General features: G+C 42.0%; 1 protein-coding gene and 1 non-coding gene across 10 annotated transcripts in view; both read right to left on the reverse strand.

Annotated features, from left to right (window-relative positions):
* Window positions 1-4,791: 4,791 nt before the first annotated feature.
* Window positions 4,792-22,787, reverse strand: part of LOC112930834 (phospholipid-transporting ATPase FetA-like) — a 124,459-nt gene continuing 106,463 nt past the window's right edge. For 4 of the 9 annotated variants that reach the window (XM_072727977.1, XM_026013264.2, XM_072727979.1 and 1 more), the window contains 11 exons: window positions 19,905-20,069; window positions 17,533-17,644; window positions 16,026-16,131; window positions 15,706-15,853; window positions 14,975-15,158; window positions 13,272-13,495; window positions 11,801-11,884; window positions 10,157-10,402; window positions 9,852-9,990; window positions 9,057-9,187; window positions 7,950-8,953 (listed from right to left, as the gene is read on the reverse strand). In XM_072727977.1, coding sequence (XP_072584078.1) covers window positions 8,768-8,953; window positions 9,057-9,187; window positions 9,852-9,990; window positions 10,157-10,402; window positions 11,801-11,884; window positions 13,272-13,495; window positions 14,975-15,158; window positions 15,706-15,853; window positions 16,026-16,131; window positions 17,533-17,644; window positions 19,905-20,069 — 1,725 coding nt within the window. In that variant the 3' untranslated portion in view covers window positions 7,950-8,767. Of the gene's footprint in view, window positions 5,053-7,949; window positions 8,954-9,056; window positions 9,188-9,851; window positions 9,991-10,156; window positions 10,403-11,800; window positions 11,885-13,271; window positions 13,496-14,974; window positions 15,159-15,705; window positions 15,854-16,025; window positions 16,132-17,532; window positions 17,645-19,904; window positions 20,070-22,787 lie in introns of those variants that run through there. The other 5 variants (XM_072727982.1, XM_072727984.1, XM_072727985.1 and 2 more) reach the window with 2 other exon arrangements.
* Window positions 16,383-16,489, reverse strand: LOC112930899 (U6 spliceosomal RNA). Its single transcript, XR_003237232.2, has one exon. It is a non-coding gene; the product is annotated as a U6 spliceosomal RNA (small nuclear RNA).

The following is a 22,787-nucleotide window of genomic DNA, read 5'->3' on the forward strand; positions in this document are numbered from 1 at the left end:
CGCCCCCCCTCGGGCTGGGGCGCCGCCTGCGCCGCTCGGGTGCCCGGGAACCCCGTGGACCGTGGGCGCGGGGCTAGTAGCTTCGGAGTTAGGTGTGTTTGCACACCCACCTTCGCCCAAAGCAGCAATTCTCAACCCTGGCACTCCAGCACAGCCTCTTCGGGAAAGCAGAAACTCACAATAGAGCAGTAAAACCAAGGCCTGACCTCAGCCGAGAAGGTCTCCGTCAGGATCACTGGGATGGGAGTGTAGTGGTCGTTGGGTGGCGCCCAAGCTTTGATGTTTTTAAAAGTACCCCGTGTAATCGCCAGGGTTTAAGAAGCCCTGGTAAAACCTGGAACTGACAAAGACACTCTCCTTGGACCAAAACTTGAGTCAGGCTCCTCTGAGTTCTCTGCTGGACTAGGCCTGACCTTGGGCTTCCCTGTAGAATCCAGTTTGAGCAAGAATCCTGCTAAGTCAGTCTGGTGAGAATCCCCCACCCAATTTGGTATCGATCACCTTCCATATCTTACCACCCTGACCTTTAGCAAGAATTCTGAGACCTTCCTAGCAATTGCTATCCGTGGTATGAATGTTTTGTGTGTCTCAGAAATTCACACACTGAAATACCTCCAGAGGTGATGGTGCTAGGAAGCGGGGCCTTTGAGAAGTGATAAATCTCTTGAGGCACATGAATTGGACTAGTGCTCTTAGGGAAGACATCTCTCAGAGGTCCCTAGCCCAATCCACATCTGGAGAAGGGAGCCTCACCATGCTGGCACTCTGATCTGGGATTTCTAGCCTCCAGAACTGTGAGAAATAAATTTCTGTTGTTTATAAGCTACAGAATCATATTTCATTATAGCTGTCTGCGAAGACTAAAGACTAATTTTGTATCCGCTGACCCCTACTCTGCCCCTTGGCTATAAAATGCCCACTGTGCTTTTTGGTGTTTGAGTTGAGCTCAGCCTCTCCCCTACTGCAAGATCCCATTGCAATGGGTCCCATACCTATTGTGATGCTCCTTAAGGTCTGCCTTACCATCTTTAACAATTGTCAAGAATTTTTTTTTTTTCTTTAAGAGAACCCATGCTCTTCTGCTTCTCATGGCAGGCAGGATGTATGTGGGACTTTGAGGATCTGTTGTCTCCTTCTTCCAGCCAAATAATTAGCTCACTTGGTTCCATGCTCAGTGAAAGAGTTAGAGACTGAGATCCTACCACTCACATAGTTTTGGGTCAAAGTCAAAATGTTATACTGTGTAATGCATCCTCAGGTTTCACAGAAGTGGTGTGAGATGAGTTTTGAAGAATGAGTAGGAGATAAAAGGTGTGGGGAAATCAGCGTGTGCAAAAGAACAGAGTAGCAAAATAACTGATATGATTGAAGTGTGGGATACAATGGAGAGAGCACAGCAGAAATGGTCAGGTGTGTGTTGAAGAACCTCCTATGACCTCCTAAAGAGTTATGGGTCATCCTGTAAGCAGTGGAGAGACACTGAGGGGCTTTACGCAGTCAGAGGAATGACAAGTCAAATTTGAATTTTAGAAATAAAATTCTGAGGGGGACGTGGAGAGGGCTAGGACTGCTAGTAGGGAGACCAGTCAAAAGCTGTATGCTTGTATAGTTAAGTGGTTCAGGGGAGGGACTTAACCCAAACTAGGCCAATTGAATCCCTTCCCTGAGAATTTGGAATTGGGGCAGAGCTACACCCTTACTCATGGTTGGACTTACAATGGAAATTTGAGAGCCGTGACCATCTTTTACTTTCCAAATGGCCTAAATAGCAAAGAAAACCAGTTTGCTGAGAACGATCAATCTGTTGCAAAGAGAGGAGCCAAGTCTAGATACAAAGAGACTACTCCTCAGGTTCTTGGGTGATCTTCTAGCAGTGGGTTCCACTTCTGAGGTTCAGCTTGATTCCTGCCTTGGGTTCATGGCACATCTTTCTATTCTTTCGTATAGTCTCATTTTTGTCTTCAGGAAGCATAGGTTACCCCTGTTATTTGTGTTAAGGGATACTTTTTAACAAGGTAAAATCATGAGTCTTATACAAAAGAAACAAACAAACAAAAAAAACCCCCCACATATTAAATTCACTAATTAGTGAGGAAGCCAGTAAGATACTAAAACTGATTCAGATGAGGATTTGACTTTTGTAAATGTGTATTTTCTACCAGACAAAATTGATTTGCATCATCAGGAACAGGAATCATTTGCATTGTCATGGGCAGAAACATTTTGCATCATTACCAGTACTCAAACAGATTTGAACTTTAGAAATCTCACTCTAGTAGGAGTGTGGATATTGAATTAGAGGAAGGTAAAGAGACCAATTAGGAGATTCTGTGGTAATTATGATGAGAAGTGAGAAGGTCTAAATTAGAGCAGTAGCTGAGGGGTTAGAAAAGAGGTAGATTTAGGATACAGAATCAATAGGACTTAACGGTTAATTAAATATGTTGTTGGAGGCAGGGGGTAAAATAGAGCAAATAGAGCAAATGACTAGGATGACTCCCAAAGTATTCCAGGGCTGAATCTTCTCAAAAACTCTGAACATATCTTAAAATATTTGGGCTAGAATTGCAGGAAAATGTTGGGGCTAAGAGTTGCTCCCTTGTTTCTCTCTTTCTGATGATGGTAAATAAGGTTATTTCCTCTTCAAATTCTTAAAGAAAAAGGTGCAGGGTGAGCCAGTTGATCCTGTGACATTTCCCCATTCCTAAGAGGCTATATAAATGAAGAGTGTAAACCTGGCCTGTGTAAACTGGAATTGTCTCTGTGATTCTGCTATTAGCAGCTATTCAATCTAGTTCAAGGAAAAAGATGACCTTACTGAACCCAACTTACTGAGCCCCTCATGTGAAAGAGTGCCTAGTCTCTCTTTGGACATCTGCTTCATTCTTCTCATACAGGCTGGGTTTTTTGGCTCACTTACCTTTATAAAGCAAATCATGGCCACTTTAAAAGTGGGAGGCCCCACTTCCTGAAACTCTATGACCTTTCAACTACTGTCCTCATCACTGACCTAGTTTCTTGGAGTTATAATTCTAATTTCTAGAGAGACAGAAGCTATAGTGAGTTATATATCCATTCTTGGCCAAGTGTGGCTAGGGGTAGTAGAGTCAACTGGCATCAAACATGACCATCTAAATTCACCCCCCCCCCCAATCAGGAGCTGTATGGGAAGGGTCAGTAATCCATGAATTTAGTACCCTAATTATCTGAGAAGAAGCCATTTCGAAAATCCATAGGATCATTTGATAAACCAGTGCTTGCATCTTTGGTAGTCAATCGATGAAATTCTTTGATTCTACCTTCAAATATATCCTCTATTCATCCACTTATTTCTCTGCTATTCTAAGACACCACCATGCCATACTTGGACAACTTTAATTGCTTCCTAGTTTTCCTGATGTCACTTTTGCACTGAGCAATCTTTCAAACTGCCTTTAAAGCCCTCCACTGTTTTCCATCATATCTATCTAACTGCCCTACTCTCTGCTCACCATGTTTTGTCTACATTGGCTTCTTTTTCATTCACACAAAGCTCCTATCTGAGGGACTTTTAACTAGCTATTTATTCTGCCTATAAGGCCTTTCCATCAGGTTTTTGCAGGGCTAGGTACTTCTAGTCATTTAGGTCTCATTTCACATGCTACTTTCCTCACAGAAAGGGCTTTTCTGATGACTAAAGTAGTGCCCCCTTCCTCTTCAAAGTCCCTCACCGTTAAAGTATCTTCATAGCACTTATTATCTGAATGATCTTGTTTACTTTGTTATTGTCTCTCTTACTAGAATGTAAGATACATGATGAAACCTTTCTGGCTTTCTTTTCTTTCTTTCTTCCTTTCTTTCTTTCTTTTTTAAAGATTTGAGCCCAAGGTGGGACTCGATCTCAGGTCTCCAGGATCAGGCCACGGGCTGAAGGCAGTGCTAAACCACTGAGCCACCCGGGCTGCCCCCTTTTTGGCTTTCACTGTATCTCCACATCTACAACAATGCCTATATCATGGTGGATGCTCAATAAATATTTGTTGTATGTATAGATGAATGTGATGAAGGGAGGGAGTAAGGGAGAGAGAGAAAGAGAGAGAGAAACTGGAACCTTGAAAGAATGGGATTTGTCGGATGACTATAAAACCATTTTATTTTGTCTTCCACTCTTTAAACCCATTTTATGAGACTGCATACTTTGAATTTTCTGGTCATTTTTAGGTAGCAACCAGTATTAATCAATTTATTTTACTTTAATAATTAAAATAGCCAGACCATGAAATAGTTTTTTAAATTTCAAACTTTAAAATTACGGTTTTTCCTATCTCTGAGCTTGGCCCTACTATAGGTGCCCATGTTAGGTGGGAAAAGGGAGTGAGGCTTAGTAGATGTCTATCTCTTCTCCCTTACCCCACTTCTTCAGAGTTTGAGCAGGGTGGAGGGAGAAGAGATAAGGAAGGTTCCTACTTGTCTAATGCTACCACAAACTAGTTTTAGTGGTTGACAGGTATCTAAAAAGCGGACTCTTTCTCAAGGAGCCCTTTTGTAGGTTCTTCAGAGATTCCTTCTCTGTTGGCGGAGATATTTCTCCTATATTCTAATCACTTTAATGTAGGTGAATTCAGCTCTAATTGGTCACTTACAACTCCTTTAGAAATCTCTAAGAATCAGCGGTGCCTGGGTGGCTCAGTCAGTTGCACATCAGATTCTTGGTAGTCTACTTCTCTCCCTCTGCCTGTCCCCTCTGCTTGTGAGCACTCGCTCTCTCTCTAAAATAAATACATGAATCTTTAAAAAAAATTCTAAGAATTAAAAAAAAATCAACTTTATTGAAGTATAATCTACATACAATAAAATTCACAGATATTAAATGTACAGTTTGATGAGTTTTGACAAATACATGTACCCATATAAACACTTCCAAAATCAAGATATAGAAAATTCACCTCAGGCCCCTTCACAGTCAATCACACCCTCAGGCAACCTTTTATCTAATCAGAAATCTCTAAGCATTTGATAGCAGATCTATTGCTTTCTTCTGCTGAGATCTCTTCAACTTTTCAGATGGTCTCTCTAACAGAATAAAGAAACCCTAATTAGGTCTGTTACATGGCCCATATGTGGTCTATGGGGAGTTCCCATTAATCCCTTTGTCCTGAAAAACAGTGGGAGTGTGGGCCAATCTCACCATAGCCACCTCTTCTATCTGGCCATGAAACAGATAGCTAATTGTTCTGCTTTTTAGATTTTCCAGGTACGAGTTAGGTATGAGTTCTCTGTATCCCCCAAACACATTTATTACATCAGTCTCTCCAAATAATATCCTTAAAACCCTCTCAACTTGAACTGAGCTGCGGGTGGGACTCAAAACCCACTAGCAATTCTCTCTAAAGATCCCTTATTAATGTCTGAATTTTTGGCTCTTTTCTCAAAGTGGGTGAGGTGATTAAAAGTTGCATACTTGTTTTTCACATTCCCCTTTTTCAAGTCTTGCATGGTCATCTCACCCCTCAGTTTGGAATGTGGCATGTTCTCCTCTGCACAGATAGAGACTCCTATCTCCTAAGATACATTTAAACCACCAGTAGAGGATGCTGATTGTTCAGGAGCTTTGGCAGATATTGTAGATTCAAACTATTTTCTTTTCCTTTTTTTTAAAAAATATTTTATTTATTTATTTATTTATTTATTTATTTATTTATTTGAAAGGGAGAGAGTGAGTGGGAGAGAGGAGTTGAGGTGGGGGATGCAGAGGGAGAAGCAACTCCCTGCCAAGCAGGGAGCCTGACTCAGGGTTCGATCCTGGAACTTCATTGTAACCTGAGCTGAAGGCAGATGCTCAACCGACTGACCCACACAGGTGCCCCTCCAAACTATTCTCTTACAAATGGCTTATAAGGGAGACCATGAGTGACCATATTTCATAAAAAGAGACCCCTAAAGTATAACTGAATACTAGATATCAAAGGATAAGATTCTTTTTGAAAGGACAGGGTAAGAGGCAAGTTTAGGACAAATGCAAGGTAGTAGATTTTATTAATTTACTATTTTCCTGAAAAACATTAAAAATCTAAATGCGAGTAGTGAATACAATAATGAAACAAAGTTCTTGTCCTTAAGGAGATGACCATGGTCTAGTAGAGAAGATGGAGAAGTAAACCACAATTAAAATAGGCATCTGAGTAATAATACATTCAAATCTTGGGAACTAAAAATAAGAAAAATGTACAAGGTGGTCCATACAAGGAAGGTCTGGAGCAAGGAAGAAGCACCCAACTCAGCATAGGAGGTTGGGTGTCAGTGAAGGCCCCCGGGGAATTGACCAAAGCTGAGAATGAAGAGCAGTTAGAATTCACTAGACAAAGGTGGGAAGCTTATTCTAAGAGGAGAGAATACAAAGAGACAAAGCATAGAGGCTTCTGAAGACAATGAAATCTTTGAAGAATTACAAATAGTTTGGGCAGAAATGAGAACATATGGAGCAGAAAGTGATGATGAAGCTGGAGAGGTAGGCAGCATAGAGGTAGGAAAGCTATGATGAGTCATTAAAGGACTTTAAACTGGCAAATGACACGATGTGATTTGTATTTTGAAAGGTCATTCTCTGTGGTATGGATAATGGATTGGAAAGAAACAGTCCGAGGCAGGAGACCAGAGAGGCAGATGTTGCCATAATCTAGACAAAAAATGATGAAAGCAGTGGGACTGGGGACAAATAGTAAGGGATTTGAAGGGATTGAAGATTTGAGGACATTTCTAAGATAGAGTATATGTAACTTGGTAAAGAATGGGCTAGATTAGAAGAAGGAAAGGGAGGAGTCCAGAAAGACTTCCAGGTTTCTGGTTTGAGCTAGTGGGAGGTGATGCTGCTCAGGAAAAGGATTAAAAAATAATAATAATAACAGGCAGAGAAGCAGATCTCAATGTCCTTTCATTTGTTCATTCATTCAACAACATTTGCTAAAGGCCTATTATATGCTGTGAACAGACAAGTATATCAATGATTCCAATGCCCTGTGATAAGTGTCACTGAGAAAGGTATGCACAGGGAAACAAGTAAATAAAAAGGATAGGTATATAAGTCACACTGAGGAATTAGAGTAAGCTCTTGGTGGAGACTGCCTAATCTGATCTTTCAAAAAAATATTGAAGGGAAATTCAATATAACATACAATTCACCATTTTAAAGTATACAACTCAGTAGCATTTAGTACATTCATTATGTTGGGGTTTGACATGATCAAGTTTGCTGTTTATAAAGATTACTCTGGAAGTAGTACTGGTGATACTTTAGACAGGGGAAAACCAGGAACATGAGTTGGGAGATTTTATGCAACAAGTCAGGTGAGAGATGATAAAAGTCTGAACAAGAGTAGTGATAATGAAGGGAATGGAAAACAAAACATAAAAAAAGATGCAAAGTTTAAATTACTTGATGACTTATTAGACATTAGAGGGAGAATATAGAATGATTTCCATCACTGCCTGGGGTGACTGGGATGATGGTGATGGCATCCTGGGTGGAGTTTTTGGGGAAAAGTGATTAATACAAGTTGGTGGATTGAGTATGAATTTCCTAAGATTCAAATAAATGAAGGATTTCAGAATCAGTTTAATAAATGGATCTGGTTCTAAGATAGAAAGCTCTAAGACAGAGAGTTGAGAATCTTCTTTCTGTTGGTAAATGAACTCATACATTCACTTGGGAAAAGCATACTAAGAAAGATAAGCAGAGAATCTAGTACTAAGCTTTGGGAACCAATATTTAAGGTGTGTAAAGGGGATAAAGCTATATGGTTAAAGGATATGGTCATACTGAGGCCGAGATAGAGTTTAGCAACAAAGGGCAGAAAAGTGAAATGGAGCTGAAGAAGGAGAAAAAGGAGGTGGGAAGGGTGGTGGGGATCTGTGGGCTAGTGATACTGCTTGGACATTATTGTCATTGAGATCCAACAGATCATACACATCTCTCCACTCCAAAATAAGCAATTTATTACTCCATAAACTTCTCTGAAACATTTCCCAAATACATACAATTTCTTTTCAAAGTAATTTTACAGGATGAAGAAAAATGTTCATCAATTGTGGCTTATACCACCCTCAAGAAAGATTTTTAAGCAGTCTCCTCCCAGTTCTGATGCCTGAAAAGGTGTCAATTCTTGGGTCAAAGAAGGGAAGAAGGCGAAATCTTGAGCTGTCTTAACAAGGCAGGAATCAGCTCCTTTTCTTGGGGGGGGGGGGGGGGTCCAGAAACTCTCCTTCAGCTTTTTATGACCAACTTGTCATAGCTGCCTCCTCCTTTTGAGATCCAAGGCCAGTAAAAGACTCACCCTGAATCCCCCAGTTAAACCTGAGAAGGGTGTCTGGGTGGGATATGTTTGTATGGGGCCCTGGCAAGGTTTATGGCTGCTCTGGGTATAGGAAACAGCACCCAAAGTAAGATTCTTAGGTCATATTTTCTTTTCTCTTTCCCACATTGCCCCCTTTACCCACCATTTCCATATTTGCTTCTGGACTAAAACTTGGAAGGGTTGGTGGGAGGCCTGACATCACTTTTTCTTGAAATTGTACAACTCTGACAGATATCTGGGGGCTCTTTCTTTACTGTTCCTTGCCTTACCTGGGCACAACCATCTAGGGAATGAAGAGGCTGAGCCTCTGGAGTGAGAGCAGAAGGGCAGGAGTGTGCTGGTTTCCCTGGGACTCTAATCCATCCTTATTAAGTTGTGTGAATACAAGGGATGAAGAGCAATGATTCCTTTGGGATTTTCCTAAGGGCCTCTACTTTTTAAAAAGATAGCTGCTTTTTTTTGAATACCTTGGACTTCATTGTCTTGCCAGAAGTGATGAGGGCCCCAAAGCCCTGTTTGTGGGAGAATGCATAGGCAGAACGTCGAGTGCTTGCATGTTTTAGCTTGGTCCGCTTAGGGAGTGGCAGTAGAGGTCTTGTGCATTGATGAATTCTGTCTATAATCTGCAGCCAGAGCAGAGAGGACAGGGTTTTTATCCACAGAGGCAAAGGCAAAGGCAAAGAAGGGCCATGAATTATATCTGGGTAGATTCCTTGTTCCACTCACCTTGTCCACGTTGGCAGGCCAGAATAGTGGTTTGAAAAACTGGTAACCAATCACGGGCAAAATACAGAGGACTACACTGAGGACAATACTCAGCCATATTTGTGGCAGGTTCAGAGTGTTTCTGGCCACACCTGTAAACAATAAGGTATGGGAGGGAGGCTGAACCAGAGCCTAGAGGAAGGGGACTGTCAGCCAGAACTTATCAATGCAGAAGAATTATAGTGAAGTCCTTTGTACAGCCAAAGTCTCTGTGAATTCACATACTTTTCTCCTTCTAAAGGCACGTGAATTCACAGAGTTCTACAGGGTTTTGGAGGGGAAAAATGAGTGGCTTGATGAGAGGTGAGAGCTAGATACATCTAATATCTACTTTCTCTATATTTTGTTCCCATCAAAGTAGAATGAAAGATAGGGAAATTAATGTGGGAGATAATAAAGCAGTATGCCACAGTAGAAAGGATATTGGACTGGGAACCAGGAGAGCTAGATTTGAGTAATTTAATTTTTAAAAACCCTCAGTCTCTAAAATGGTGCCCTTTCTACCTCAAAGGATGCTTACAAAGATTAAGTTAGATAAGAAATTTGAAAATATCTTAGAAAACCTAATAGGATAAAATATTTCTCTAGATAGATTTTGAGTCCTTTTGGGGCAGAGACAATGTCTTATTCCTATCTATGAGCCTAGCACATAGTAATAACTGCTCAGTGAACATTTATTAAACAAATATACTTGGTTCACACTTCCCAACCCTAACCCCCACCTCCTTGTCACACACTGGGTGGGCATAGCCTTACCTAGGAATTGGAAGACGTTGGGGAACATTAGGCACAAGCCATCACTGTACAGGAAGAATAAGATGCAAAAGTAGAAACCCAGGCTACCCCAGGTGAAGATGTGGCTTATTATCGTCCAATAGGTTGTATCCAAGGCAATCTGAAAAACACTCTCTTATGTGCAATACTCTACAACCTGGGATATATCAGCTACCTCCCTTCTCCAGCCTCATAGTAGAGGATGATCCCTCCTTCTTTCCCTCCCTTCCAGACAGGCGGCCCACCCAAGCCCCCTAGCCCCCTACTCCCCACTCCCCCAGCCACACCTGCATTGTGACCACCCAGAGCAAGGCGGTCTGCACTATCAGGGAGAAGGACTGGTAATCAGAGATCTCTTTCCCATCTTTGCGCACTGAGTTGTAAATGGTCCCCATAGGGATAAAGAACAGCATGAAGGAACTATAGATCCCATGCATTAAACACTTCACAAATTCCTTCTTGTTGAAATAGAGGTTGTGCTGGCCTGGATCATACAGCTCTGGGAAGCGTAGACTCCATGTTTCATTCACATCCTGGAAGTACCAGAGGGTAAGGAGGAAGGCTCAGGGTCTCTCCATAGAAGGTCCCATCTCTATCAGAGTAGAAGTTTCTCCCCTCACTGAGTCTGCTGACAGTCTGCCTAGGAACTTCCTCATGGATTACTTGAGAAGTGGAACCAGAGAACAGAGCAGTGGCCACAGACCCTTCCTGAAATCCTACACTCTAGGCAATGATCTAAGTAACAGAAGAAAGCTAGGAGAAGGTCAAGATGGTGATAAGGACCTGGAAGCAATCAGAGTTGGGGAGATAGAGGGTAATTAGGGTTGGGGGTAGCTGGAAGGGAGAATGGGAGCTTGGGATGAGGGGGCAGTTGTGACATGAGTCCCCAGTTTTAAGTGTTCCTTTTGTGGATTTTTTTTTTTTTTTTGCCTCAAAAGCCAGCAAAAGAAGAGGGGGAAGCAAATGGGGACCAGCTAATCACATGGGGGTATCCATGTTCTGTGATGCTCCTCCCATTCCCATACTACTAGTGAACTCAGATAACAGGATTCTCTATGTGGATGCCATTGGATCATCTTCATCTCCTAAATCTGAAACTTTGAATAACAAAGCTTGGGGCTTGTTTTTGAGAGGTTGTAGATCATTAGAATTAGCCAACTGAAGCTGCATAGGACACAACTTGTCCCTCTTTTTGCTCTGTGGCTAGCAGCTACCTTGTGGAGAATTTTCCTTCCTACTCTGATGGAGACCAGGAACCATGATTTCACCATGTCCTCTTTTAGCTATTTTATTCCTCTTTGGAGGTTCTTTTCTATTCATTGTGCCCAAGACTAGAGGCTGGGATAGAAAAGGAGGGAGAGGTATGGTACCAGGACCCCCAATACCCAGGAAATTTCTGACAGGGACAGATGATATCCCCTAGACTGACTCCCTATGACTCAAAATATACCCACATTCTCATGCTTGGCCTTCAGAACTCTCAACTAGGCCATCCTGCATTGGCTTATCTTATCATCTATGTATGGGTCTCTCCTTTCTTTGTTTTTGTTTTTGTTTTTGTTTTTTTGGTCTCTCCTTTCTTGAAGCATCTTGCTTTACCTAGTCTTACCCTAGTAACTCTATTTCCTTTTACTACCTTTTATTTACACTTAGTTTACTATAAAGCACAATTTCTATGTTTCTTTTTATAAAAATAAAATTGAGATAGAAAACTTGGATTTCTAAAACTGATGATTATTCTCCGGGAGGAATATTCTTTACTTTATCCCATGATACTTCTCCAGGTGATGAGCTCCCTTCCTTGCTCTATAAATTATTCCATTTACAATTGACTTTGTAGAACTCAGCTCTTGTTGTTCTCCCCACTCTTGAGAATACTCCTCAAGGGCCTAGGGGCTTAGCCCTGAAGAGAAGCTTGCTGCTGGTCTTACCTGGTCAAACAGACTCAAGCCCAGGACAGGGAGACAGGTGTAGACCAGGTTGTAGAAAGTGATAAACCAGGTATCATAAACCGTCTAAAAAAATACCAAAGAGATTTCTTAGATTCCTCTCTTTTCCAAAGTCCCAGCTCCACTTCCCAGGTTCAAGAGAGCCCCTTCTGGCCCCCACTTACTCACCACTACATTAACCTAGAGCAAGATTTGGATTTCAGGAATCTGATAAGGAGGCTGACCCCAGTCTTTATTTGGTCCTACTCTATTTAGAACCCTGGGTTCCAGGCTGGGCCAAAGCCACATCAAGCTTGTTTGTGGCCAACCCTACAAGGTTGATTTGGACCAACTCTTCCATGATCTGCACTGCCCATCCCTGCACAGAGAAGATCTACAGTGCCTGTGAGGGAATGCTAGCTGTATCCCTCCACTCTCAGGCGTATAAGCCTCTGGGTTCTTTTATCTGATTTATGGCATTCAGTAGCTTCTATAACACTGGACACTTTCAAACACAAGTAAGCATAATAGACTCAATGACTCTTTCCCAGCTGGGTGCTCCATCCTGGGGCCCAGAGAGGGCTCCTTTACTAGCCACAAGAGGTCAGCAAAACACATACATACACTTCACCTCTCACAAACTAGAATGGCTTTGTTAGACACTGGGGATATACAAGTCTACTATTTTCTGCTCAATAGTCTGTTTCCCCTGGAGCCCAAGGCAACAGAGGTAATAGGGATCTCCTAAGGTAATCATTCCTGAGGTTTTTTTTCTTGGGAATCTTTGAGAACCCCGAAAAACTTCTCATAGGAAAGAGGAATTCTTATAGAACATCAAAATCCAAGTGCCACTTCCCACGTGGGGGAGATATCATACTCAAATGTGGAGTTAACTCATTAGAGCGACAACAATGTATATTTGGGGCAGGGAGAAGGGCTGTCGGGGTGGGGAAGTAGAAGTAAGGGGAGCTGTATTCTGAAGTATGGCTACAGGTGAACACCATAGCCAGCATGTCTGGCAAGACTCAGAAGCCCTTTGAGACTTAGCCTGTTCCATAAAGATTGCTTTGGATACAAAACAAAACAAAACAAAACAAAACAAAAACAAAAACAAACCCTCCAAGATCCAAGCATTTCCCCATATTATCTATTTTTGGAAACCAGGTCTCTCTGTCAGGTAAAAGGTCAAAATATCTCATGGGAGTTTTGGAGGTAAGAGTCAAGTCTAAGTTAGAGCCAAGCCAGAAAAAGTTAAGGTTTGGAAATCTAAGGTTCAGTTTAAGGCTAGGAGATGGGATCAGCATGGGTAAGGAGTTTTGTGCTTAACCAATTGAGCCACCCAGGTGCCCCCACGTGAGGAGCTTTATGGATGGATGGCAACATGTCTCTAGAAAAGAAACATGAGCTGGCTGAAGTGGGGGTGTGTACCGAAGATCCAGTTGACCAGAGTGGGGAATGCCATCTGACCTCCTACCTGTGCAGAGAACCCGCTGAAGAAGGCATACCAGAAGTGCACCAGGGTGAAGGCAAAGTTTTTGTAAAAGAAGTAGCTGAGAAACTTGCACATGCGATTATAGGACCAGCGGCCATGGACCAAGAGTAGACGCTGAAGATAGTGGAACTGGGAGAAGGCGTAGTCACTGTTGAGCATGGCCTGCATTCCCTCCTGGCCGCTGATGCCAACTCCAATGTGAGCAGCTGAAAAGAAATCCCAGAAGCTTCTCAACCTCAGAGCTAGTCTGCTGGGCTCCCAGGCTGGGAAGTGTAAAAGAAAGGCTGAGATCATGTTGTACAAACTCCTTATTTTACATTTGGAAAACACTGTTACGCTCAGCTCAAAATGGCATTTATTTAGTGGAGCGTTTTCTCTTCAGTGGATTGCTCTTTTCCCTAATGGACTGTCAAAAACCAGCTCCTTCATCTTCACTTTGTTTTGGATGCTGCCACTCAGGAATGCCTGGCATGGCTAGTACTAGAAAGCTCTCCTGGATGGTCTTTGTGCCTACTATAGCCACCTTGGCTCTTTCCTGCTGTCCAGATGCTGAGGTAAAAACCTCTTGTTATCTCTTGAAGCCATTTACATCAATTATAGATACAGGATGGATGTCAATCTAACATAATATTTAATTACCTAAGTTTATCTAAAGAGCTAAAATCCAACTGTTAGGAGGAAATAAGTGATGTTCATACTTTGTTAGTGAGAAGCAAGTTCTCCAGGAGGCCTCACTTTTCTGAATGACTTTTCTGAATAAAACAAGGATTATACTTGATGGAAAATAAGATTGAAGTTCCTAAAAGTTTTAATTAGTATGTTGTAGTGTAGGGTACATTCATTGATCTTCTGGTATATACCTGTGGCATTGCTTAATGGAATAATTGAAGCCTCTAAGGCCCTAAAAACCAGAGAAGTTCTAGAAAGTGGGGAAGAGAGCAAGAACATTTTCTAGAACTAAAGCTGAGGCTAGAATATCTGCTAGTGTTTCCTGGATGGGGAGAAAGTTTAGATTAGAGGACCTCTAGATGTTGTCCGTATTTCACAGAACCACAAGTTGCTGGAAGCTAACAACATTCAGCTAAAATTAAAACCAGCATCAGCCATTGCTTCTATTAGTCCAGGGCATCAGTAAGTCTTCTATTCTCTTCCAGTCAGGGGAGTCAGGGGAAGTACTCATGAACATTGCCTTAGGGAAGAAGAGATCCCTACACTGTGCCTCACAGCTAATTCTCTGGTTGGGCAGTCCTGTCTTTTGCCTAACATTGCTCAGGCATACATCTATCAGAAAAGCAACAGACTGTGACTCCCCCCCAGAGGTTCTTTACGTAGGCTTTGATGCCATCTTAGAAAGATGGTATGGTAGTTGCACATCCGGTTCTGTAAATACATGCATATGATTTTATGGGAGCCATCTGTATTTGTGTGTGTTAAGTGCATGAATTTGAGTGTGTGTGTGTGTGTGTGTGTGTGTGTGTGCATATGGACTGATATATGCATGTGTAAATAAGTGGGAATGCAGGTATAGAGGAGCAAAAATGAAGTTGCAAAACATTATAAACATACAATACATATATGCAGGAGTGAACCAACAACACAATGTCACCCAGGTTGGTCTTTGCCTATAGAGAAAGGAAAGGGCAAGCTCTTGGTTGAAGGTTACTGTTCCCCCATCCCTCACATGCCTTTGATCATGCTGACATCATTGGCCCCATCCCCGATGGCCAGTGTCACCACCTTCTTGTATCTCTTCACCAGCTCTACCACCTGGGCCTTCTGAAGGGGTGTCATCCGGCAGCAGATCACCCCCTTGCACATGCACGCTGTTCTCAGCAGTTCCAACTCCAGGTTCCCTTCTAGAGCATAGGCCTGCAGCACCAGGATACATCCACATTTCAGGTTGCCCAAAAAGGCTCTCAGGACAGGATCCTCCTAAGTCCTTCCCCATCTCTATTCTCTCCTATACTATATAGGTCAGACATAGTGGCTCCCAGGTGCTCCATTCCCAAGGGAGGCCAAGTCCCCAAGTCAGTTCTAGGCATCCTTACATCTGACCCTGACTCCAGTGGGAAACTAGTCAGCCTCTCTCACTAGGTCAAATCAGTTGATTGGGCTATAAGGCCAGCTGACCTTTTTGGAGGACCTGGTTCTGTTCACTTCCCCCTTTCCCCTAAGTGACAGGCCACATCAGTAATAGAATTTGGATAAGGAAGGAACATGCCTTTGGCTTCTCTTTCCTCATTATTCCTGTCTAGAGAAGGATAGGGAAAGGTGTCTGTCAGGAAAGAACCCCAGAAGAGAGGGGAAGGGGTGACTCATGAAATAGAGAAGGGGTCTTAAAATTTCCCTGGAGTGGACTGGACCTAGGAAAAAAACTCCTTGGGAGAAGATAGAATTGTAGCTCTGTGTTGCCCACCAGACTGCAGCCATTGATGATCAAGCCATAGTTGCCATTGGGCACCTCCTCAGGTAATCTGAAGGACATTTGGGGCTTCGTGGTGAGGTAAATGTTTACTGGGTCTGATTCCAGTAGAGCCTCAGGTTTCATCTTGTCCCTTGCCGACCTGAAAGCCAAGAGGAGTGGTTAATATCTGACTGGAAGCTCCAGATTTTAGAAAGGAAAAAGTGTCCCAGAATGAAAATGGGCAAGGTGGTTACAGAACCTCTACTAAACATCAGCCAGGACCTCAAACGCAATTGCCTTCTGAGAACTGCCATTGTCTTAGGTCCCTATACCTGAGTTCTTGCCGAATGGTCTCATCATTCTTGCCTTCCACAATAAACATCCCATCCATTTCATCCTCAAATATGTTACAGGCATAAGCAATGTTCACAGCAGTCTCTGCAGGAAATGGGGAACAAACATCACATTTTGGCCAGGACAGGGACTTTATGAAAGTGTACACATATATAGGCACTAATGTGGGCAGCAGAGCCCATTTGTCCACATTTGTTATGGATGTATCCAAATGTATTTTTCATGAGTCTGTGGAGACCATATTCAAACACACAGGAGACTGTCAACCTAGTGCAGACTTGTGAGTCACTTATCAATAACTAGGATCATTCTGGCTTAGCCTTTCTTTTTCTTTCATTTTTAAATTCATTTTCATGAATTTTTATGTCATCCTTGTGTAGAGGCCATGCTAACCTTTTCTGTATCATTCCAATTTCAGGATATGTGCTCCTGAAGTGAGCATCATTCTGGCTTAGCCTTCCAACAGAGCCTTCCCTTATTTCCTAAAACAATTCCAGTCTGTGTCCACTTCTCCAAACAGTCAGGATATATTTCCCTGTGCCTGTTTTTATGACAGATTTTATGGCAGACTGAGATAAGTTTCAGTTACGGTCTTGTCTTTACATTGAGAACTCTGAAATTTGAATAAATTCATACTAAGGAAAAAATTTACAAAAATTAAATCCTGAAGCCTTGCTGCAAGTGGTATCAAAATTCAGAGGAGAAACTTCAATTGTCATAGAAACTTTCTTGGAAAAAGACTTTGAAGGATGTGTAAGACTTGTTTTGGGAAGGAAAAAACATTTCAAAGGGGAAACAACCCAAACAGAGGCTGTGGAGTAGAAGCTGGATTGTTTGGGACACACTAAAGATAACAGTCACATCAGGATGGAGATAACTATATGTAGGCAGCAACAGATTATCAAGATCTTGAAGACCAGACAGTGGAATCTGACTTTACCACATAGAGCTGCTAAAGATACCTGGGCAGAGGAATAATATATAAAAGTCGTATATTTTAGTAAGATTAAACTGATGGTTGTATGTAGGCTATATTGAAATCAATGAGGAAATGAGACAGATATCAGTTTAAAAGTTTTTGCAAAAGTACAATCAATGGGGGACAAAGGATGAATTAGGGTGATGGCATAGTCAAGGGGATCATCAGAAGATTTGGTGGGACACAGTGAGACAATTAATCTTTGGGACAACAGAGAGGGTATAGTCAGAGATAATTCCAAGGTTTTTAGCAAATGGGTTCCTGGATGACGAGGTCATGTCTGATTGAATCATCTCTATGTCCTTAATACCTAATACAGCATCCAGTATAAAGTGTACTCTTAGCAAACCATGTACAAGACTGGGAAGGAAGGTGTCCTATAAGAACTTGACCTGGGTTATAAGGTATTTGTCAAATATATGGCTAAGAAGAAAAGAATATATAAAATAAAGAAATGGCTAAAGTGGATAGGGAGGAGGATTGGTCATGTGAGAACTCCCCTTTACCTTGCTTATCTCCAGTTAGGACCCAAATTTTAATTTTGGCTTTGTTCAGGGTGGCGATTGTCTCAGGTACACCATCCTGCAGCTTGTCTTCTATGGCTGTGGCCCCTAACAGCTTTGAACAGAGAGAGCAGTGAGTGAGGAAAAGGAAGAATGTCACAGCATTTAGTGCTACCCAACAACTCGACTAGCATCTTATCATCCTCTTTAGCAAGCTGGTTCTATCCTGACATGAGGATCCAAATAGTATAAAATTCAGCATATTCTGCCTCTCAATAACTGTAGCTTTTCAACCACATAAATCAAATTTAGAAACAGAATATTAGGGGTCAAAGAGGGACAAGACTTGCCCAAGTCATACATGAAGCTGTGTGCCACTTCTAAACCATCTTTTTCTCAACACACTTTCACTTCTTTCTTGCTTCATTCACAGCATACTTCTTGGCTTCCAGTGTTGACCACAGGATGGGCATCATGACTCAGTCTGAGGAACTGACGGACAAATAACTGGCTGATTTCTGCTAGGCCTCCAGAAGGACAGACTAGAAATACTAACCACAGAACTGATTATGAAAGGAGATTGACCTTTTGGATCTCTATGTTTTCCCATTTGGTATCAGTTATTTCTCTTCTTATAGCAGATCCAGCCTGTATCAGTCTGCTCAGAAACTTTGGAGTCATCTTTAACTTCTCTCTCTCATATCCTATAATCTAATCCATTAGCAAATTCTGTTGGCTCTACCTTTAAAAAATGTACAGAATTTGACTACTCCTCACCACTTCCACTACTTCTATCTGGTCCAAGCCATCATCATCTCTCACCTGCACTATTGCAACTATCTTCTAATTTGTCTCCCTGGGTCTGTGCTTGCTCCCCTACAGTATAATCTTAACACAGCAGCCAGAGTGATTGTTTTAGAAAGCTAACTCATCGGAGTGCCTGGGTGGCTCAGTCAGGCGACTGACTCTTGATTTTGGCTCAGGTCATGATCTCAGGGTCCTGGGATTGAGCCCTGTGTCTGGCTCTGCACTCAGAGTCTGGTTGTCCCTCTCCCTCTGTTCCTCCCTCTATTTGCACTGACTCTCTCTCAAATAAATAAAATCTTTTGAAAAAAGCTATCACATCACTTTTTAAAAAAAAAATATTTTTATTTATTTATTTGAGAGAAAGAGCAAGAGGATCACAGAGGGAGAGGGAGAAGCTGACATACCATAGAGTACAATATAGGGCTCGATCCCAGGATCCTGAGATCATGACCTGAGCCAAAGGCAGATGCTTAACCACCTAAGCTACCCAGGCATGTATATCACATCACTTCTTTGGTTGAACTCTTCAATGGCTTTCCATATCTCATTGTAAGATCTTACACTGGCTCATGAAGGCACTCTACTACTTCTCTGTCTCATGTCCTTTTATTCTCTCCTCCTTACTTACACCATGCCAGCCACACTAGCTGCCTTGCTGTTCAACTAGTTAGGCCTACTCCTGTTTCAGGGCTTTCACTCATGCCATTTCTTCTGTCTGCTTAGTTTGCCAGACTATTTCCCTATTTCTTTTTTTTTTTTAAAGATTATTTATTTATTTATTCGTAGACACACACACACACAGAGAGAGAGGGAGAGAGAGAGAGAGAGAGAGAGAGGCAGAGATGTAGGCAGAGGGAGAAGCAGGCTCCATGCAGAGAGCTTGACATGGGACTCGATCCAGGGTCTCCAGGATCATGCCCTGGGCTGCAGGCGGCGCTAAACCGCTGCGCCACCGGGGCTGCCCTTTCCCTATTTCTTTAGGTCTCTACTCAGACTAAAGGAAGACTAACCATCCTATAAAAAAATACTAACTATACTCTGCCTTCTCCAAAACATACATGCATATGCTGATGCAGATACATCAGCTTTCTGATGCTTTCTCCCTAGCTTTCTTCCTGGATTTATTTCCTACCATAGCACTTTCATTATCTAACATACTATATGTGTTACTTTTTTGCCTATTTTGTCTGTTGCTGGAACATAGGAAGCACTTAATATGTTGAATGAATGAGTGAGTATTTTTGTCTTGATTATTCTTTTAGTTCATTCTGGATTATCTAATCTGTGCATTCATTATTCAGATCCTCATTTGTCCCAGGTTACTCAGCTTCTGTGAGCAGCTTTGGGATAAAATTTACAACTAGTGCATTATCCTCCCCCGCACCGCACCCCATATGGATTTCAGAAAATCCAGGACATCCTGAATCAGTTTGGATGCCAATATCCTGTATCCAGAGAGAGTCTGAACCTATTGATTTTCTGCAAGCCATTCTCAGAGACCTTGCTCAGTCTACTGACTGCCACTACCCATCCTGCTCCCAATCTGTGCCTGGCTTCCTCATACTAACCATTAAGTCTTTTTCTATCTCTTCATAGACATCTGATATCTTATCTTCCCGATTCTCCAAAGACAGGCAGGCTTCACTGTGCCTCTTGCTCCAGGCCTGGAAGAACGCATTATCCAATTCTCGGTAGGCCACCATGAGGGTGCGGAGGCCTTCAACGGCAAAATCCTAGAAGACATGTGTGTGTGCTGAGTAGGTCTGGGTGGGTTAGGGTTGAGTTTAGGGAGAAGCAGACTGATCCCACCAGCTGAATGCCTACAAAATAGGGTCTAATGGCTAGTACCATGGAGTGGGAGGAATACCTAGCCTAGCCAGAAAACAACTACAGAGCTTTCTCAGCCAAATGTCCTAATGGTGGGGCCGGCATAAGTACTTATGAAATATAACAAGTTCTAGCTTTTACCTGTAGTTAGATAATTTGCTGTATGACTCTGGGAAAAATTAAGCCTTCTAGATTTCTTTTTTTTTCTTTTTTTAAAAATTTATTTATTTATGATAGTCACAGAGAGAGAGAGGCAGAGACACAGGCAGAGGGAGAAGCAGGCTCCATACACCGGGAGCCTAATGTGGGATTCGATCCCGGGTCTCCAAGACCGGGGCCAAAGGCAGGCGCCAAACCGCTGCGCCACCCAGGAATCCCGCCTTCTAGATTTCTTTGTTGTAAAATTGGGATAAAATAATTCACTGCCTACAGAGAGGATAATGATGTCTATGAGAATGGAATACTAAAGTAAAAGGGAGTTGTTATAAAACATAAAGGAGCAACTATTTTTTATAAGCATACATTGATTTTATTTTCCTCTTTCCCTGCCTTCCTTCAAGCATCTAACAGGCACCTCAAAAGCACACACACGTGTATATTTGTCTACAGCTGATTGGCTCAATTGATTAGTCACAGCCAGTAGTGTTAATGATATTTCACTACTGAAATGCTCTCTGGGTGAATTAGTATTGTTTTGTTCTGTGTCCACCAATGTATCCTAACTAACCACAGTTAACTATCTTGCAAGTATAGTCTTGGTCATAAGGAGAACTAGATTAGAGTGAGTAGTTAAAGGGCAGAACTCTAATCCAACTGAGGGTGGGTTAGAAGATTTTATGTACTGAGAACTGCACATGAATAAAAATTCTACATGATCACTATCATAGTGAACTGCAAAATAATTCACTTTAGCATTATAAGAGCAAAGAGAAAAAGAATTTATCATCTTGATATTCTGTATTAGTTCCCTGTGAAACTCCTGAGTGACATTAGCTGTCAGGTAAAATGAACATAAAACAGTGCATGTATGGAATGCCATCCCTTAAACCTCTGTAGTGTTAGCAGATGAAGCTATGAAAAGAAGCCTGAGAGAAGATCTCAGAGACTTCTTAGAAGGAAAAAATATGGCAGAAGCTGCTCTTGCATAGGATAGTAAATGAGATCTTATAAGCTAACAACACACTAATTTTTTTTAAAGATTTTATTTACTTATTTGAGAGAGAGAGAGAGAGAGAGAACAAGCAGGGGATAGGGGCAGAGAGAGAAGCAGACTCCACTGAGCAGGGAGCCTGACACGGGGCTGGATCCCAGGACCCTCAGGTAATGATCTGAACTGAAGGCAGACACTTAACCAACTGAGCCACCCAGGAGCCCCATACAGATTCTTAATCCATTTAACAAATAATTTAGGGATCCCTGGGTGGCTCAGCGGTTTAGCTCCTGCCTTCGGCCCAGGGCATGATCCGGGAGTCCCAGGATCGAGTCCCACAAAGCTCCCTGCATGGACCCTGCTTCTCCCTCTGCCTGTGTCTCTTCCTCTCTCTCTCTGCATTTCTCATGAATAAATAAATAAAATATTTAAAAAACAAACCAAAAAAACCCACATAATTTAGCAGTCTGTGTTGAAGTTATTTCTTACTTACCCTTTACTTGTGTTTTTTTTTCTTTTCTATTATGGTGGGTAAACTAGGGCCCCTGAGGCCAAATCCTGACTGCTCCTTGCTTTTTTTTTTTTTTAAGATCTTATTTATTTTTTCATGAAAGACACACACACACACACACGCACGCACGCACACACACACACACACACACAGAGGCAGAGAGAGACACAGGCAGAGGGAGAAGCAGGCTTCCATGCCAGAAGCCTGATGTGGGACTTGATCCTGGTACTCCAGGATCACTCCCTGAGCCAAAGGCAGGCGCTAAACCTCTGAGCCACCCAGGGATCCCTGCCCCTTGTTTTTATATGAACTGTTTGGTGATTCCTGGCTTAGAGGGCTTAGAGCTGTGCTTTTGTAGGAGTTTTTGAAGCTTGACTCCTAAGTATAAGCTTCACTCTTACAAGTTTATCATCAGTAGTTAACATATTGTAGTGTAGTCAGGCTCCATTATGAGTGTCTATTAAAATGGGTGGCAGGATGTAGGTTAAAAGATCTGAAACAATTTTATGCCCCCTTTGGAGCCAGCCTGCTCTCTGAGAAGACACTCTAATTAATGTGTTGTGGAAGGTTAAGAGATAAGTTTTTCAGAGTAGCCCATAAAAAATACTGAGGCCTCTGGGAACCAGGATAGGACATAGGAACTGTCCTGTATGGAATACTCCATGGACTTTTTTTGAAAACTTGAAATATAATGTATAGATCATAAAATTCACACTTTTAAGGTATATAATTCAGTGGTTAAAAAATTATACTCATAAAGTTGTGCATCCATCACTACTATCTAATTCCAGAATACTTTGATCACTCCCAAAGGAAATCCTGTACCCATTAGCCTTCATTCCCATTTTCTTTTCCCCTAGCACTTGGCAATCACTAACCTACTTATTTCTATAGATTTGCTTATTCTGAATATTTCATATAAATTACATTATACAATATGTGGCCTTTTGTGATTCTCTCATT

The sequence above is a fragment of the Vulpes vulpes genome, chromosome 12, assembly GCF_048418805.1.
Source record: "Vulpes vulpes isolate BD-2025 chromosome 12, VulVul3, whole genome shotgun sequence".
Taxonomy (NCBI): Eukaryota; Metazoa; Chordata; class Mammalia; order Carnivora; family Canidae; genus Vulpes; species Vulpes vulpes.